The following is a 16028-nucleotide window of genomic DNA, read 5'->3' on the forward strand; positions in this document are numbered from 1 at the left end:
ATATATATATATATATATATATATCATCATTCTTTATCATGACACCCCTACTCCATACATAACCTTTTTAGTTTTAACTAAAACCTTAACCTTAGGCCAGAGTTACGTAACTTTCTGGTTTAGAGATAAAACTGATATACTGTATCTGACCACGACTCCTAGCCAAGTCGCCCCCTGACGTCGTTTGGACCCCACCTCAGTTGCCCGCTGTCACCTCACCTTTATTGTACACGACGGTGGCCCCCAAATACTCGTAGAGTAACGTTGCATCTTTCTACTACGGACCGAGTTAAGTCTAATGCTTGAAGCCTTGTTGAACAAAGTTTAGTTGTGTGGCTTCACCATATGCTCAATACTTAAACATGTAAACAGCGGATGGCAACTAATACTTGAAAATATGCTTGAGTTGCAGGACCTGTTGCCATAGAATCGTCATCATTATTGAATAACAAGTGTTTCACTGTGTGTAATGTTCTAAGAAACTGCAAAGAAGTTCTGTGAATATTTAAGTTCGACCAATAACCAAAAGACATTCCAGAATCTAAATAATAATCACTTGTGTCTTACTACTAATTTAGTTCCCGAAAACCTCATGTTTAATGTGGTAAGAGTCATTTCAGTGTCCAGAAACTTAGTGACTCTGGCAAAACCTTCTTGGCAAAGAAAACTAAATTTTAAGTTCCTCGACGTAGGGAAGATCTTTGGTGCAACTACTGCACAATGGCGGGTTTCAGCGGATGGGACTGGGCTGTGTTTGCAGTGTCCTTGGCCATTTCCCTGGGCACGGGCATATGGGCGGGCCTGGTAGCACGCAAGAACACCGCGAAGGGCGACTCCATGGCCAGGGCGTCCGAATTCCTTATGGGTGGACGAAACATGAACCCCATCGCTATTGCTCTGTCAACCACGATAGGTGCCCTCTCCAGCATCACGGTGCTCGGTGAGTTATCCTCTCTGTTTCCCACCTCGGCTTAGAAGTAAACAGTGTGTACAGTAGAAGGGGGTGGGGGAGGGTTAGAAGGGACAGGGGAATGTAATGGCTGGTGAACAGACACCCCATTACAACATCATGAACGTAGTTGTAATATTATGTAGATATTTGTGACATCCTATACAGGTAGTTGTTACATCTTGTAGGTGGTTGTGAGATCGTACACAGGTAGTCAGTAAAGTTGAGAGGAAGTCGTAACACCGAGCAGATTGTGTCGACACGGAGACATGAAAGTTGTGACACATCCTTACATATAAATATAAAAGAGTTTTTCTCTAAAAATGACAAAAAACTTTCCTCAACAATCAGCAATAAATATAAATAAGATGCTTGAAGGATGAAGTTGCTATACTGAGCGCCTCTGGATATGTGGTGTAAGAGAGGGAGACAATAGCTTTGTACGCCTCTTCTGCACTCCTTCCCGGAGCCCACGACATGTAACATTTAAAGAAGACCAGGCAGAGGAAGTCATAGATGAGGTTAAGAAGTATAAGTAAACAATCAGAAAATCATTCACTGGAACTGACATGTACGCAAGTCTGTCTGTCTGTCTGTCTGTGTGTTTGTCTCTGTGCACGTGCATTACTTGTGTGAACATGGATGTAAACAGAATCCTCCGGCAGGTAACGCGGCAGAGATGTACGCTTACGGCACACAACTGTGGATGAACCTGATAGGTATGTCTCTGGGCTTCGTCTACGTCCACTTGGTGAACCTGACGGTGCTGTACCCCCTGAAGATCACCAGCGTTTACACGGTGAGTCACACACACACACACACACACACACACACACACACACAGGCAGACAAGCAAACGGACAGACGGACAGATAAGTAGACAGGTTGACACTAGGATAATAACATAAGGTGGCAGACACTGACAGACAGGCAGTTCAGCAGAACGATAATTAGACAAAACTGGGTTGAACAGAGCGATTGACGGCTACATGAATAGATAGACAGATATTATGAGACATAGATATAAGGATATATAGTCAATGTGACATAATACTATATAATCAGAGAGATGGACAAAAGAAAAGACTTTCAGACAAATGACCTTCTAGATTCTTGACAGACATGTTGACTGTCTGCTACCTGCTGTCAGTTGGCTTCACATGATAATATTTTTTTTTCCTGAGATTAGCCCACCCAGGCACAGGTCACTGACCCACATCGGGGCCTGGGGAGCAAAACAGTTTTGAACCAAATTTAAATACAGAAATGGAAAAAAAATTAACATATATATATATATATATATATATATATATATATATATATATATATATATATATATATATATATATATATATATATATATATATATATATATATATATATATATATATATATAAAACGTAAGTTAATCAAAGTTAATCAGATTTACTAATTAGTATGGCAGACCTTATATGTTTCATTATTGTATGTAAACATTCAGCATATTAATTTATATCACGAGGATAACTCAGATGACACACGCGTCATAATTCATCGTGAAGCACAGGCTTCAAAGACATTTCCCCAACACCTACACTTGGTGATGAAATCCGACCACATAATTACTTTATTGTGAAGCTTTAACTGTGTAAGAGTACAGTGAATACTGGGCACACATCTGTATTCCACAACATTTGTGAAGTTTTGGATAATAGATCTTGGTAAAGGAGTTCAAACGGTACTTGGAAACTCCAAGGAGATGAGTTGTCTTTTGAGGTGCAACAAGAGCTCTTGAAGCTTGTCAACGGCACACTTTGGCCGTCGATTAGTGCACTGTATTGTAAGGTCCGTCATCTCTCACGTCCTTCTCCTCTACACACCTTTGCTAGTCGAGTTTATGTGCCCATTGACGATCAAGGCGAAACACTGCTCAGGGTTAGAGGGTGAACCTTATCTTCGATATGCCTCACTGGTTACTGAGCCAACTACACCAGCTATGATGCTAACAAATAGTGTTAAATCACCAATTAATGAATATCGATACTTTTTTCAGAGTTCTTGAGGCCAGGCTGATTCAGGCCATTATTCATGACACACTAATTATTTATTTTGTGTCTAACTGCCAACAATGTCATTGATTTGTTATGTATTTTTATGCAACATTTAATTAAAAGCAGAATCGTTTGTCTTCACACCACAAGTTTCTATGTACAACACTGATAGCTTTGTAAGTTATTATTTCTTGTGCAAGGAAAGTTAGGAACTTCTGTTTTAGTGGGACCATATTGTTGTATGTTGGCCAGGGTCCCTAATGTGATCACCACGTATTTATTGTGATATAATACCCTCCTCTATCTGTCTATCTATCTATCTATTACGATCCACACCAAGTTCAAACTAACACCATCCTCACTATCCACAGTACATCGAGCGGCGGTTCAAGTCCAAAAACCTTCGGGCCTTCACGGTGTATACCACGTTCATCGGGACTTTCTTCTTCATGGGACTGTGTGCGTATACCCCGTCCTTGGCCATGGAGACGATCACCGGGATCCCCTCGTGGGCCTCCGTCATCGTCCTCGGGGTCACCTGCACCATATACTCCTCTTGGGTGAGATAGAAGAGACAGATAGAGAGATTATGAGAGATTAAGCAAAGGGAAAGATTCAGAAAGAATGAGAGACAAAGAGAGACATTACCAAAGATTAAGAAAAAAGAGAGATGTAGAGAGAATGAGATATATGACAAGAACGAGAATATTAGATTGAACGAAGGGTGGAAAGAAGTATAGATTTATAAACAGAAAGGGAGACCATAACAGAGTGAACGCTAGACAAAGAAAGAGATATATAGAGACAAATGAGAAAAAGAAAGATAAAGAATCACAGTAAATGAGAGATAATGAAAGACAAATAATGACAAAAGGAGAGATGAAGAAAGAGAGAGAAAGGCAGAATGAATAAAATATAAAGAATGTTAAAAAATGAGAATTTGAGATAAAGAATGAAGCAGAATAAAAAGAAGGAGAGAGAGAGGAAAAAGATAAAGAAATAAAAACAGACAGAGAGGTCGAGAGATAAATAAAATAGAAGAGAAAAATAAAAAAGAAAGAAGACTTAGCAGAGATTAACTAAGAGAGAGAGAAAAAATAAGGAAATATCGATCACCTTTCCCCACATCTGCTTCTTGCACGCAACCTGTATAAGAGGAGAAAGAGAGAGAACGGAATGAGTGTGAAACAGTAAAGGAGAAACGTCGAACCACTGAAGGATAGCGGAGAAAATAAAGGCGTGGGAGTGGGAGACAATGTGAGAAATGGGAGATAGAAAGAGAAAAGGGGTGATGGAGGTAGAGTGAAGCGAGAGAGAGAGAAGAGAGAGAGAGAGAGAGAGAAGGAAGCGCTCCCGTGCATCTACCATCACACCTAATTATTCTTAAACCATATTCTTCATCTATTTCCACTAATCTGTTAGCTAGTTTTTATAACGCCTTTACGCTACCTGTGATAATTAAGAGCAGTAGCATCTGCATAGCGTATAATTTATTTGATATTACTATTAACTCTTAAGCTTTCATAATAGTAATATGATGGTATGAGACGTAACTTAAACTTGTAGGCTTTTGTATCTATTTATTTCAAGGTATTATATTAAATCGGTACATAGACTTCTCTCAAATAGTGATTACTGTATTTTGAAAAGTGTTTTTTTAATATTAGAAAAATAGAAGTGTGTCAGAAGTAAAAATATTCAGAGCTGCGATAGAAGGAGGAACTCGTCTGTTTGCCTCGTGTATCTGTACAGGGTTGTAGTTGTTTAGCTAATAACTTTTTCCGACTTACTACGTTAATTTTTTGACCATACCATCTATAGTGTTGGCAGCATAGCATCCACGGTATAACTGAAAGACGTGTAAAGGTTAATGTGGGAAGATCACTACCGAGTTATTTGCAAATTAAGGGTTTTTAAGTGCACTAATGTATCGTTTGGGGAGGTTAAGGTCTTGAAAAGGTTTGGAATATGTTTATATATACTCTTCTGTAGAGTAAGGCTTTTGAGAATGTTAATTACCCTTTCTATCATATACCCTTAAAAGGGTTTGCCAATAGGGACACTAAAAAAAACTTTGTCATACCTTTTATCTCTTACTATGTACTGTCCCAAGGTGTCACCCCAGCATACTACCCCAGCATGTTACCCCAGCCTACTACCCCAGCCTGTTACCCCAGCCTACTACCCCTGCCTGTTACCTCAGCCTACTACACAAGCCTATTTCCTCAGCCTGCTACCCCAGCCTGTTACCCCAGCCTGCTACCCCAGCCTCTTACCTCAGCCTGTGACCCCTGCCTGTTACCCCAGCCTGCTACCCCATCCTGCTACCCTTCTACCCCAGCCTGTTACCCTGTTACCCCACCTACTACCCCAGCCTGTTACCCCAGCCCCACCCTGTGACCCCTGTCTGTTACCCCAGCCTGCTACCCCATCCTGCTACCCCAGCCTTCTACCCCAACCTGTTACCCCAGCCTGTTACCCCAGCCTGTTACCTCAGCCTACTACACAAGCCTATTTCCTCAGCCTGCTACCCCAACCTGTTACCCCAGCCTGCTACCCCATCCTGCTACCCCAGCCTTCTACCCCTGTTACCCCAGCCTGTTACCCCAGCCTGTTATCCCAGCCTACTACACAAACCCTATTTCCTCAGCCTGCTACCCCAGCCTGTGACCCCTGCCTGTTACCCCAGCCTGCTACCCCAGCCTCTTACCTGAGCCTGTGTTACCCCAGCCTGCCATCCAGCCCCACCCCATCCTGCTACCCCAGCCTGCTACCCCAGCCTGTTACCCCAGCCTGCTACCCCATCCTGCTACCCCAGCCTTCTACCCCAGCCTGTTACCCCAGCCTGCTCATCAGAGGCCTCCCCCAGGGCGGCGTGAGGGCGGTGGTGTATACGGACATCTTCCAGTCCTTCGTCATGATGGGCGGTTTGCTGTTCATCGCTGTCACCGCTACCATAGAGACGGGCGGCCTCGAGAAAGTGTGGAGCATCGCTGACGCCCACGGCAGGGTGGAGTGGTGGAAGTAAGTGGAGTGGTGGAAGTAATTGGAGTGGTGGAAGTAAGTGTGGTGGTGGTGGAGTGGTGGAATGAAGTGTGGTGGTGGAATGGTGGAAATAAGTGAGGTGGTGGAGTAGTGGAAGTAAATAGGGTAGTGCAGTGATGGAAGTCAGTGGAGTTGTGGAAGTAAGCATGGTGCAGGACTGGTGGAACTAAGTAGGGGAGTGAAAGTGAGTAAGGTGGTAGAACTAAGTGTGGTGTTGGTGGGTTAAGTGATGAGAATAAATAAGTGGATGTAATGGAATAAAGAAGAATGGGTGAAGAGCTGGAGACAGAGATGTGTGTGGAGAGGTTTGGGGTGGAGTAGTATAAATAACTGGGACGGGTTTAGTGTGGAGATGTGGAGAAGGTGGGCTGAATAATAAAATAATGGTTTCCCCTCGTGTTCAAGGATGGCTGGCCATAGGGCCACCTAGGCGTGAATTAGTTTAAGGTGTAGAAGCTGTCGACAACACAACAATCACACCCTGAGTTAACGAGCTGCATGACCAGTACCAAGGAATAGTCCGAGTATACCGGACAACTCGCTAACTGTACTGGCTAACCATTACCCCGGAACACGATCCGCAAATCGATTAACATCCAGGTTCCCAATTACTGCTGGGTAGACAGGGGCAACTGATGTAAAGAAACTTGCCCATTGTTTCTCCCTGCCCGGGGATCGAACCCTGGTCCAGTCGCTAGCGAGGCGAGCATGCTGACTATTACTCCACAGGAAGTCACAAAAAAAGCACTAAGCCTCCAGGGAGGATCAACTCCCGGCCCCTGGTTTATTAGACCAGCGCTCCTGCCACTGAGCTATGGAGACCATTGATGTGCTGAATACTGTTGGGTTAAATAGTGTTATGTGATGATATGTATTATTCATCATGCAGAATAAACTGATGTTTTAGCACAGTAGACAATATTTGTATATACCCTATATACAAATTAACTCTACTCAATGGACGAGTTGTCGGTTTTGAGTAAACATAAGAAATACACTCTGCCACGTTCGTGGAGTAATACGGTATATATAATTTTTAATAAAAGTTTAAAGTCCTGCTGTAATAGTCGAGATAAGTTTATTTCTCTAGAAACAGGGCCGCTATTTGCAATGACGTCACCAGTTTCCCAGCAGACGACATTCCCCAACAAACTCACAGCTGTAGTCGGAGGTAGTACTAGGGATGGCCTCTTCAGACCCCAAATGCCACGTTCAGGTAAGTCTTAAGGGTTTTTTTTCATGGGCTAAGTCATGGACATTTCGTAAGTGAATAAATGTGCCGTGAAGAGCAGCTTATGGACATAAAAATTTCTCATCTTCACACCATCTCAGCTGTCACGAAGTAGACTTTTTTTTCAGTGCATTTACAGAGTACAACAGATGAAGATACGAGTCAATTTAGAAGTAATGACATTATCTGGACTTTGTTTTGATAATGCATTGGGATATATCGTCATTTATATTAATTAATGGGTAAAATTTTATTTTAACTACCACCGCTACACCTCCTGTCCCAACGCCGAGAAAAAGTGCGCTGCCTGCGGTGGCCCACACTCCTCTGCCGACCGGACCTGCCCCAAATGGAAGGGGGAATGCAGGATAGCCAAGGTTCGACTCCACAAGAAACTGAGTAACAAGGAGGCCCTCCTTGCAGTACACGCCCAAGACAAGAAAAAACAAGAAACCAAGAAACAAGAAGAAAAGAAAAATCAAGAAAAGAAGACCCAAGAAAAGACACACGTAACCAAGAGACAAGAAGACCGCGAGACCCCAGGAGCTGTACACCTCATCACGGTCACCTCCTCCGACTTCCTCCACATCTACGAGCAACCAGGACACGAAGAAGAACAGGACCTAGACACTAGCAAATGGACGGTCCAAGAGCGCAAAAAGAGGAGGAAAAGAAGATTGTCAACTTCAAGCTAACAAGGCCCCCACAACAAGCAAAAAACACCAAGAAAACACTACACCCAATCAAGCCGACTAAGAACAGAGAAACCATTGCCCAACCTGACACGCACCTGACGTTCACTTGACTCATGGTTCTGTCCCCTCCCCGCCGCGTCCAGGCAAGTTGCTGCTGCCTCAAACCTGCAATCCCACCCCACGCAAGCTGTGTTAAGCCACGGCATCTGTCCCCTCCCACTAAAATTCCCTTCCATTCTCTCTCTAAACTTCCACTGAACCTCCTTCTCCCCTGTCTCTAGGTGTTGGTTTGCGATGGGTTACGAACGATTTAGACCTTCATTTCTATGGGAAATCATTAGTTTTGAGTTATTACCTCCCCCCCCCCTTACTGGTGTATGTTAAGCTAACCTTATAACTTATAATATAACTCAACATAACCTAACCTAACCTAACCTATGGGCTATGACCTGTATTTTCTATGCGATCGAAAAGTGTTTTGCGACAGAAATCCCGTAGAGATAATGTGACTTTTTGTTTAAAGTACTTAATCCCATAGTTAGAATGTTTATACTGTGAAATTTGTAGTTGGGGCAGCTAATATCCATTGAATTAGTTAATGTGCTTAGTAATATTTATATATTCAATATAGCATTAATGTGTTGCACAGTAAAGCACAATTAATTATCTAATAATGTTTATTTACAGTGCCGATCAGCCGAGGTCAGACAACTACTTCCAGGGTTCATCAAGGCAGATGAAAGAAATTTACCAAAAGTAGATGTGTTTGTGATTGTAGAGTATTATCATGATAGAACTCCGCCATCCAGCTATGAAGCACGTTAAATTACATCTGTCATCTGATAACCTCAAGCCCATCCCCGGGCCATGGTCGTCCCTAGTCCTTCCACAACATTAAATATAGACATCAGTGACGAAAACTTGCATTTTCCAGACATGAAATAGAGAACAGTGATGAAAACTTCCATGTTGGAGTTATCGGTTTTTTAGATCATTTTGTCACCCAGCAAGTAAATACACACGATGATACTTGAGCAGTAATTTATTTTAACCTAAAAATAAGGTATGCCTGTGTATATCAACTTTGTATATGGCCACAAGTCTTGTATTTCTGCTGGTAATAACACATACACCACAGCTGGCTGCCTCCAGGCTCCTGCTTGGCGGCTCGAGCCAACCTGTGACGTCACAACCAACCAAAGAGCTTTTCGCAATCACGTAACTTTTTAGCAGCTTTAACCCTTAGTTTTAACGCTTTTTGGCCCAATTTATTTATAAATATCATTACCAAAGTGAATTTAAGCGCTTTCTTTACCCATTGACCTGCCACCTTACGAAAAATTCCGACCGACAATTCGTCCTTTTCCACGCCTGTATCGTCACACTGGAGATCTATATCAACTTCCTAACTCCGAGTCTTTATTTACAGCATCAACCCAGACCCTCTACAGCGTGAGAGCTTCTGGCTGGTGACCGTCCAGGGATACTTCTTGTCTCTCTTGGTCCTCGGGATGGGTCAGCCACAGGTCCAACGTGTCTGTTCCGTCTCTTCCTGGAAGAGAGCGATCAGGTGAGTATGAGAGAAGAAATAGGACCATTGATATCAGGTAGGAGGAAAAGTAATGGTGAAATCTTCCTGGGGGATCTTTTGTGCCTGTGTAGATTATCATTTTGTCACTTACAGAGGCTAGTTTATCGTGCATCCATACTTATCCTGTGAGCGGTAGCGCAAAAGAATTATGGAGTAGAGTTTACAAAGGGTGTGTATAACTAATCCCCGTGGTCAGGATATTATGGCATTGAATGTTACAGAGTATTTCAAATAAATTCTTCGTTTAGAGCTGTACATAGAGGGTAACTTACTTGCAACTGCTTGAGTATAGGAGTGAGAGGCAGTATGTCTGGCCGCACACATTGTTATTCACATTTGCGTGAGAGATGTTCAAGCACATTGTGTGTTTGGTTCCAGACATGAAAACTGATATAGCTACTAAGTGCAAAAAAGTGGATACAATCTTATATCAGCTACCTTGCCATTAGAGATAGTGTTGCGCCATTTCACAGTGTGCTTGGACCTGTCCCTAAAAGGTTCTATCTTCACACCGTCGAAGACTGTATCCTTGGCTGTCCCACTTCTTTTCTTATTTGTTGAGAAATTATCCTCATCATCTGTGTGTACGTAAACATGTTCTAAGGCTTATCCTGTGGACCTTTGTTATTAAGAGCCTTATACATCAACAAATTTCATGATCTGATCTTATATAGTCAAGATATATATTTTATTAAAGTCGGCCAAATAGGACTTGGGAGGCCATTTAGTTTTTCGTTTAAAAATCTAAAATAAGAAAAGGTTAAATCAAGTGTCATCCACCTGAAATAAACTCAGTAAAGGTCATATTGACTGCCTGGCATGGATGACAGTTGCTAACATTCCGTAACTCTAGAGTAATTTCTAGAGGCCTTTTCAGATTTTGTCACCAGTCTACCAGGGTGAGGACAGATCTAAGGGACAGTTGGGGGAGGAGAAAACAGCAGATTATTACAGTAACGATCGCCAAGTGTTTTGGGTTGTTCGTGAAGGAGTTTTAATTTAAATTACTGACCTAAAATTCGTACAGCATTATTTTCTCTCCCTCCCAGCACCCACTACTTAAACATGGTGCTCTTCATAGCAGTGTACAGCTGCTGTTACTTCATGGGCATCGCTGTCTTTTCCGTCTACGCTGACTGTGACCCAATGGCAACAGGAGACATCTCCACGCCCGACCAGATCATCCCTTACTACACAATCGACAAGTTGTCTGTCTATTACGGTCTACCTGGGATCTTCATAGCCTCCTTGTACGCTGGAAGCCTAAGGTGAGAAGGGTGTGTGTGTGTGTGTGTGTTATATCATCCAGTTATAAGGGTAGGAAGCCGAGAGGGAGGCAGAGACTAGGATATAAGCAAAATTAAAAGCTGAAGATAAGAACATTGGAGGATTCTTAAAGACAGCACAAAAACATCTGGAGTGGAGGGCCAAAGTTATACCTGAAGTGATTGATTTATTCGTAATCATGTACACACGATCTGTATGTCTTTGGCCATTATCTTTGAATACTTACCTTATACGATGCTTCTAATCATACTACAGTGCTTATTTGGTTACAATTTACCCCAGATTATCCACCTGTCACATGACTGTAATTATCCACCCGCAACCATCACTTACCTGTAATTATCTACTTGTAACCGCCCTTTACCTGTCCTCTTTGCAGCTCGTATTCGGCACAGATTAACGCAGTGTCCGCCGTCTTGTGGGAGGACTTTTTCAAGAACTCCAACTGGGTGGCGAACATGGCCGAGGAACGGAGACCCAACGTAAATGTACTCGTCAGTAAGTAACAGAAGGTGGGGGAACTGAAGCCGCATCAGCTAATTAACTCGACAGGTGCTGGTAAGTTCTTGGAAATACCTATTATATTCAACAACCAGAGAAGAAGTATTGCTTTTTTTTTTAAGTCCCTCTCATTTAAAGGGTTGAATAAGCTTGTTAAATTCTGAAAGTAATTTTCAAGTCCTTATCAACTTTCATCACCAACCAGTTTCATCCCATTCCCTCATCTCCCGTAATTTGTCAAGCCTTCATCCCATCCTCTCATATCACCTGCCGCCCTTTCTCTCAACTCTTTTAACTTGGTAAGCCCTTTTCTCCTCCCCACACCTCTCTTCTCTTGCCAGGTCCCCTCTCCCCATTCCCCATTCTCTCAACTCTCCCTCCTTCGTCTAGTTACTGTACCCAACCTTTTTTGGCTGCGACCCTAAATTTCCCAACAATACGGTGTCGTGACCCTCAGGCATATAATATATTATATAGCTTGAATGTTAAGCAAAGATGTGTTTGACTATGATAAGTACTATATTTTTTAAATTGTCTGAAGGCCCTTCGCGACCCTACTGAGGACACCCCGCGACCCTGATTTGGGTCGCGACTTGAGGTTGGGAACCGCTGGTACTCTAGTAGGTTTCTTCCTTTCCATTCCACCACTCCTATAATCTATCACCCATGCCTTCCTCCTTCCCTCCTCCTTCTCTCACTCACCAAATCCCTGATGTCTGCCGGTGGTGTCCTCAGGTGTGATCACAGGGACGGTGGGCATCGTGGCAGGAATAATCGCGAGCCAGTTGGGTGGGATTTTCCAGATGGGGCAGACCATCCTGGGCACCATCCACGCCCCTCTCCTCGGCCTCTTCATCCTTGGGATGTGCTGCCCCTTCGCTAACAAGATCGTAAGTCTCTCTCTCTCTCTCACTCTCTCTCTCCCTCTCTCTAAATTATAGAAAAGAGGCACAGGTAGCTTACTGCCCCCTTAAGCACTCCAGACCTAATTTGTTTGTGTCAACTCACGGCGTCAGCCACGTCAGCCTGGGTGTCACCTCTCACACACAGGTTTAGGTGTATTGCGTACATCTTTTAATTCCTTTATCTTCACGTTTAAAAGCCTGTTGAACTGTTTATCGAAGAATATATCTCTGGAGATAAGATAAGGAAATGTACTCTCACAGATAATATACGTAATGTCTGCTCTACTCCGGCTGATAAGATTAAGTCATTACTCAAAGTTCCCAACCTGATAATGTTGTCAGTAAAAGCACTATACACTGAAATATCGTCATTCCATGCAGCGTTTATCATGGTATTGAGGATTGGTAGTTGATGAGAGGTGGTAACACTTGTGCTGTGGCAGTTAGGTACTCTCCTACAGCAACACAAAACCTGCACCACCACCTAATTTCCCTGCGGTACCGTCTACATCTACCACACTACCACCTACTTCTACCACAGCATCCACACCCACACTACCACTACCCTCTCCCCTTTCTTCCCCTCCTCCCTCAGGGTGGGACGGTGGGGTTCGTCACGTCCCTGACCTTCAACCTGTGGGTGACCTGCGGCACCATGGTGTACGGGAGGCCCCCAAAGACTCTTGATTTCTCTGATGCTGGCTGTAACGTCACTACCACCACTATGGACGCCCTCACCACCTATCCTGACTTCCACACCACAGACCTTCCATCCACCACCCCCGATCCGGGAAAGTACGTAGAGATGTGTACTTTTGGTTCTTTACTATTTTTACACATCGCCTTGTTTACCAAAGACCATTAAATTTCCACCTGACCAATAAATCAATCGAAGGAATGTTTTAATTGAACCCAAATGAAAGTCAATTTACCAAAAATGAAACCAAAACGTACCGAACCCATGGTCACAGAGGCCGAATGAGGCCTTAACCTGACCTCCGCTTTGACCTTCTCCTGGCCTCTCCTCCGCAGCGACTATGTGTTCCCGCTGTATTTGGTCTCCTACACACTCTACGCCCTCTTCGGGGTCTCCATCACCTTCTTCGTCGGCTCTATCGTCTCCCTCATCTTCAGTAAGTACCAGGGAGATGTTTCATTAAGGGAGACATGACTTTTGTACCAGGGAGATGTTTCATTAAGGGAGACATGACTTTTGTACCAGGGAGATGTTTCATTAAGGGAGACATGACTTTTGTACCAGGGAGATGTTTCATTAAGGGAGACATGACTTTTGTACCAGGGAGATGTTTCATTAAGGGAGACATGACTTTTGTACCAGGGAGATGTTTCATTACGGGAGACATGACTTTTGTACCAGGGAGATGTTTCATTAAGGGAGACATGACTTTTGTACCAGGGAGATGTTTCATTAAGGGAGACATGACTTTTGTACCAGGGAGATGTTTAATTAAGGGAGACATGACTTTTGTACCAGGGAGATGTTTCATTAAGGGAGACATGACTTTTGTTGTGTTTCTGCTTTCTCTGAGTTTTGTCTTTATATCATTTCCCAAAATAGTATAAATGAGCGTCATTACTTAAATTCTGCTTCGATTATCTTGAAGTCGGTATTGATGATGAGTTATTATGATTTATATAGACAAATGGCTGTATAGTGGCAAAGGAATCACACACCATATAAATCTTATTTTGTTTTGTCTTTTTTGTTCTGTTCATCTACTCTTATCCTTCTCCCTCTCCGTCTATTCACATAACTCTTCTTTTTTGTTTATTTCATTTCAACTTTCGCCTTCTCCCCTTTCTTTCTCTTTCTCCCAATATTTCGTCTCTCCTCTTCCTATCCTTCTTTTCTGTTTGTTTTTCTTCTTTCCTTCTGTCTTTTCCCATCTTCCTTCTTCTCTCCTTTCTCATTTTTTGCCTGTATGTTTCACCTTCCTCCTCGTCTCCCTTCTATTCTGTCTGTCTCCCCTACATCTTCTTTCTACTCCTCATCTTATTCCTCCTCCTCCTCCCCTCCTACTCTGAATTATTACTTTTCTTTCTCCCCCCCCCTCTTCCTTACTATTTTTCATCGCCTCTTTCCCTTCCTCCTCCTCCCCCTCCCCCTTTCACTCATCCTTCTCCCCTCCTCCTTTCACTCATCCTTCTCCTTCTCCTCACCCCTTTTTCATTCTTCTTCCTACTCCTCTTCACTTCTCCTTCTCCTCCTCCTCCTCCTCCTCTTCACTCACTGCATCTACTCCTGCAGAACCTTGGTCGACGGACGTGACAGGCAAGGACCTCGTACACAAGACCTTCTATAACCTGATGAGGAAGTGGGAGAAACGCTACACGCCAGAGGACCCTGCGGCTAGCTCCAAGAACCTGGTGCCTCTGGAAAAGTATTAGATTGATGGTCTGTAGATGGTGCTGTTAGACAGGTACTAGACGTTGACTAGCGGAGGACAGACTATCAAGAACACCTTCAGAGAGTTACTAGACAACATCCATTTGAGGTTACTGGTGCTTTTTCTCAGTACCTCAAGAAAATACAAGAGTGCAGGTACTTTAACGCAGTACCTCTAGAAAGAACTAGAGTACAAGGTACTTTCACTCGATGCCTCGAGAAAATACAAGAAATCAGGTACTGTCCATGCCTCTTAGAAAATACTAGAGAATTTGACTCAGTACCTCTCGATAAGTCTGCAGTAATTTGAGCTAGTTAGAACAATTCTACGTATTGACTCTAGAAAGTTAAAAGAATTCGTTAATGGTTTAATATGTCTCTGGATAACTCCCAGTAATAGAACTGCACTAGACAATAATAATGGAGAGGGAATAAATAGATAAACAGGGAGGTGTTAGTTCAAGGTGAATACAGGGTGGAGACAACAAAGCTGGGGAGGAACAAGAAAAAGATGATGACAGGGAAGAAGGAGCAGGAAGGGAAGAAGAGCAAGAAGTCAGAAGAAAAAGAAATAGATGAAGTAGCAAAAGAAGAAGAAAGGGAAGAAGCCGGGGAAGAAGGAGAAGTAGTGTTGGCAGTGGAAGAGGAAACAATATTATCAGTTTACATACAAACGCTCATTAACCTTCACTTGTATAATGCAAACAAATTCTCACAATATTTAAGTGACTTACATTAAAGTATAGTATAACGGTGAATACCTAAATTATTTGCAAATATCTCATGTTGCTTTGAACTTATAATGTAACCCTCTGTTATATTGAACAATTAGTGAACAGGGAACAGATGACGTTATTGGGATTATGTAATGTTATTGTATGCAGGAGATGTTTCTGTGAACAAATAATGTTATTGTGAAAAAGAGGTGTTATTTTGAACAAGTAAAGTTATTGTAAGTAGATAATGATAATGTTTACAACCTATGTTAATGTGTACAAGTGATGATAACAGATAAATCACTGTTATTGTGGCTAGTTATTGCTGTTACAGGTAGACTACCAGAGTATGACAGATTATCTTCACACACACTACCACTACTACTTTGCTGTGATACAGTGATATGACTTATTAAGGATGTCACCTAGATTGGTGAGTTCTGAGGTGATTAAAGAGGCCGATACGGGACCGGCAGGGTCGATCACAGATGTTGCACATGTGGGAGGCTACATCTAGTGCGGGAGGGGCGGCGGCAGCGTTTTTCCTGCGTTGGCGCTTGTCTGCCTCGTTATGCAGTTGGGTTAATTCGAAAGTATTGACATCTTCCTGTGTGGTGATCCTCCAATCGTTACGGTGTGGAGTAATCGTCTCCCAGGTTAGGGGATCGATT

At 42.9% G+C, this 16028-nt stretch overlaps 1 protein-coding gene across 1 annotated transcript; it reads left to right on the plus strand.

Moving 5' to 3' along the window:
• Positions 1-170: 170 nt before the first annotated feature.
• On the plus strand, positions 171-15600 carry LOC121878160 (sodium-coupled monocarboxylate transporter 1-like). Its single transcript, XM_042384192.1, has 11 exons — positions 171-940; positions 1615-1748; positions 3351-3539; positions 5849-6003; positions 9380-9520; positions 10591-10809; positions 11208-11326; positions 12065-12219; positions 12830-13029; positions 13267-13367; positions 14504-15600. The coding sequence occupies exons 1-11, from the start codon at positions 721-723 to the stop codon at positions 14641-14643; spliced, it is 1773 nt and encodes a 590-aa protein (XP_042240126.1). The 5' UTR covers positions 171-720; the 3' UTR covers positions 14644-15600.
• The last annotated feature ends 428 nt before the right edge of the window (positions 15601-16028 follow it).

This window comes from Homarus americanus, unplaced genomic scaffold (assembly GCF_018991925.1).
Source record: "Homarus americanus isolate GMGI-L3 unplaced genomic scaffold, GMGI_Hamer_2.0 scaffold33468, whole genome shotgun sequence".
NCBI classification, from domain to species: Eukaryota; Metazoa; Arthropoda; class Malacostraca; order Decapoda; family Nephropidae; genus Homarus; species Homarus americanus.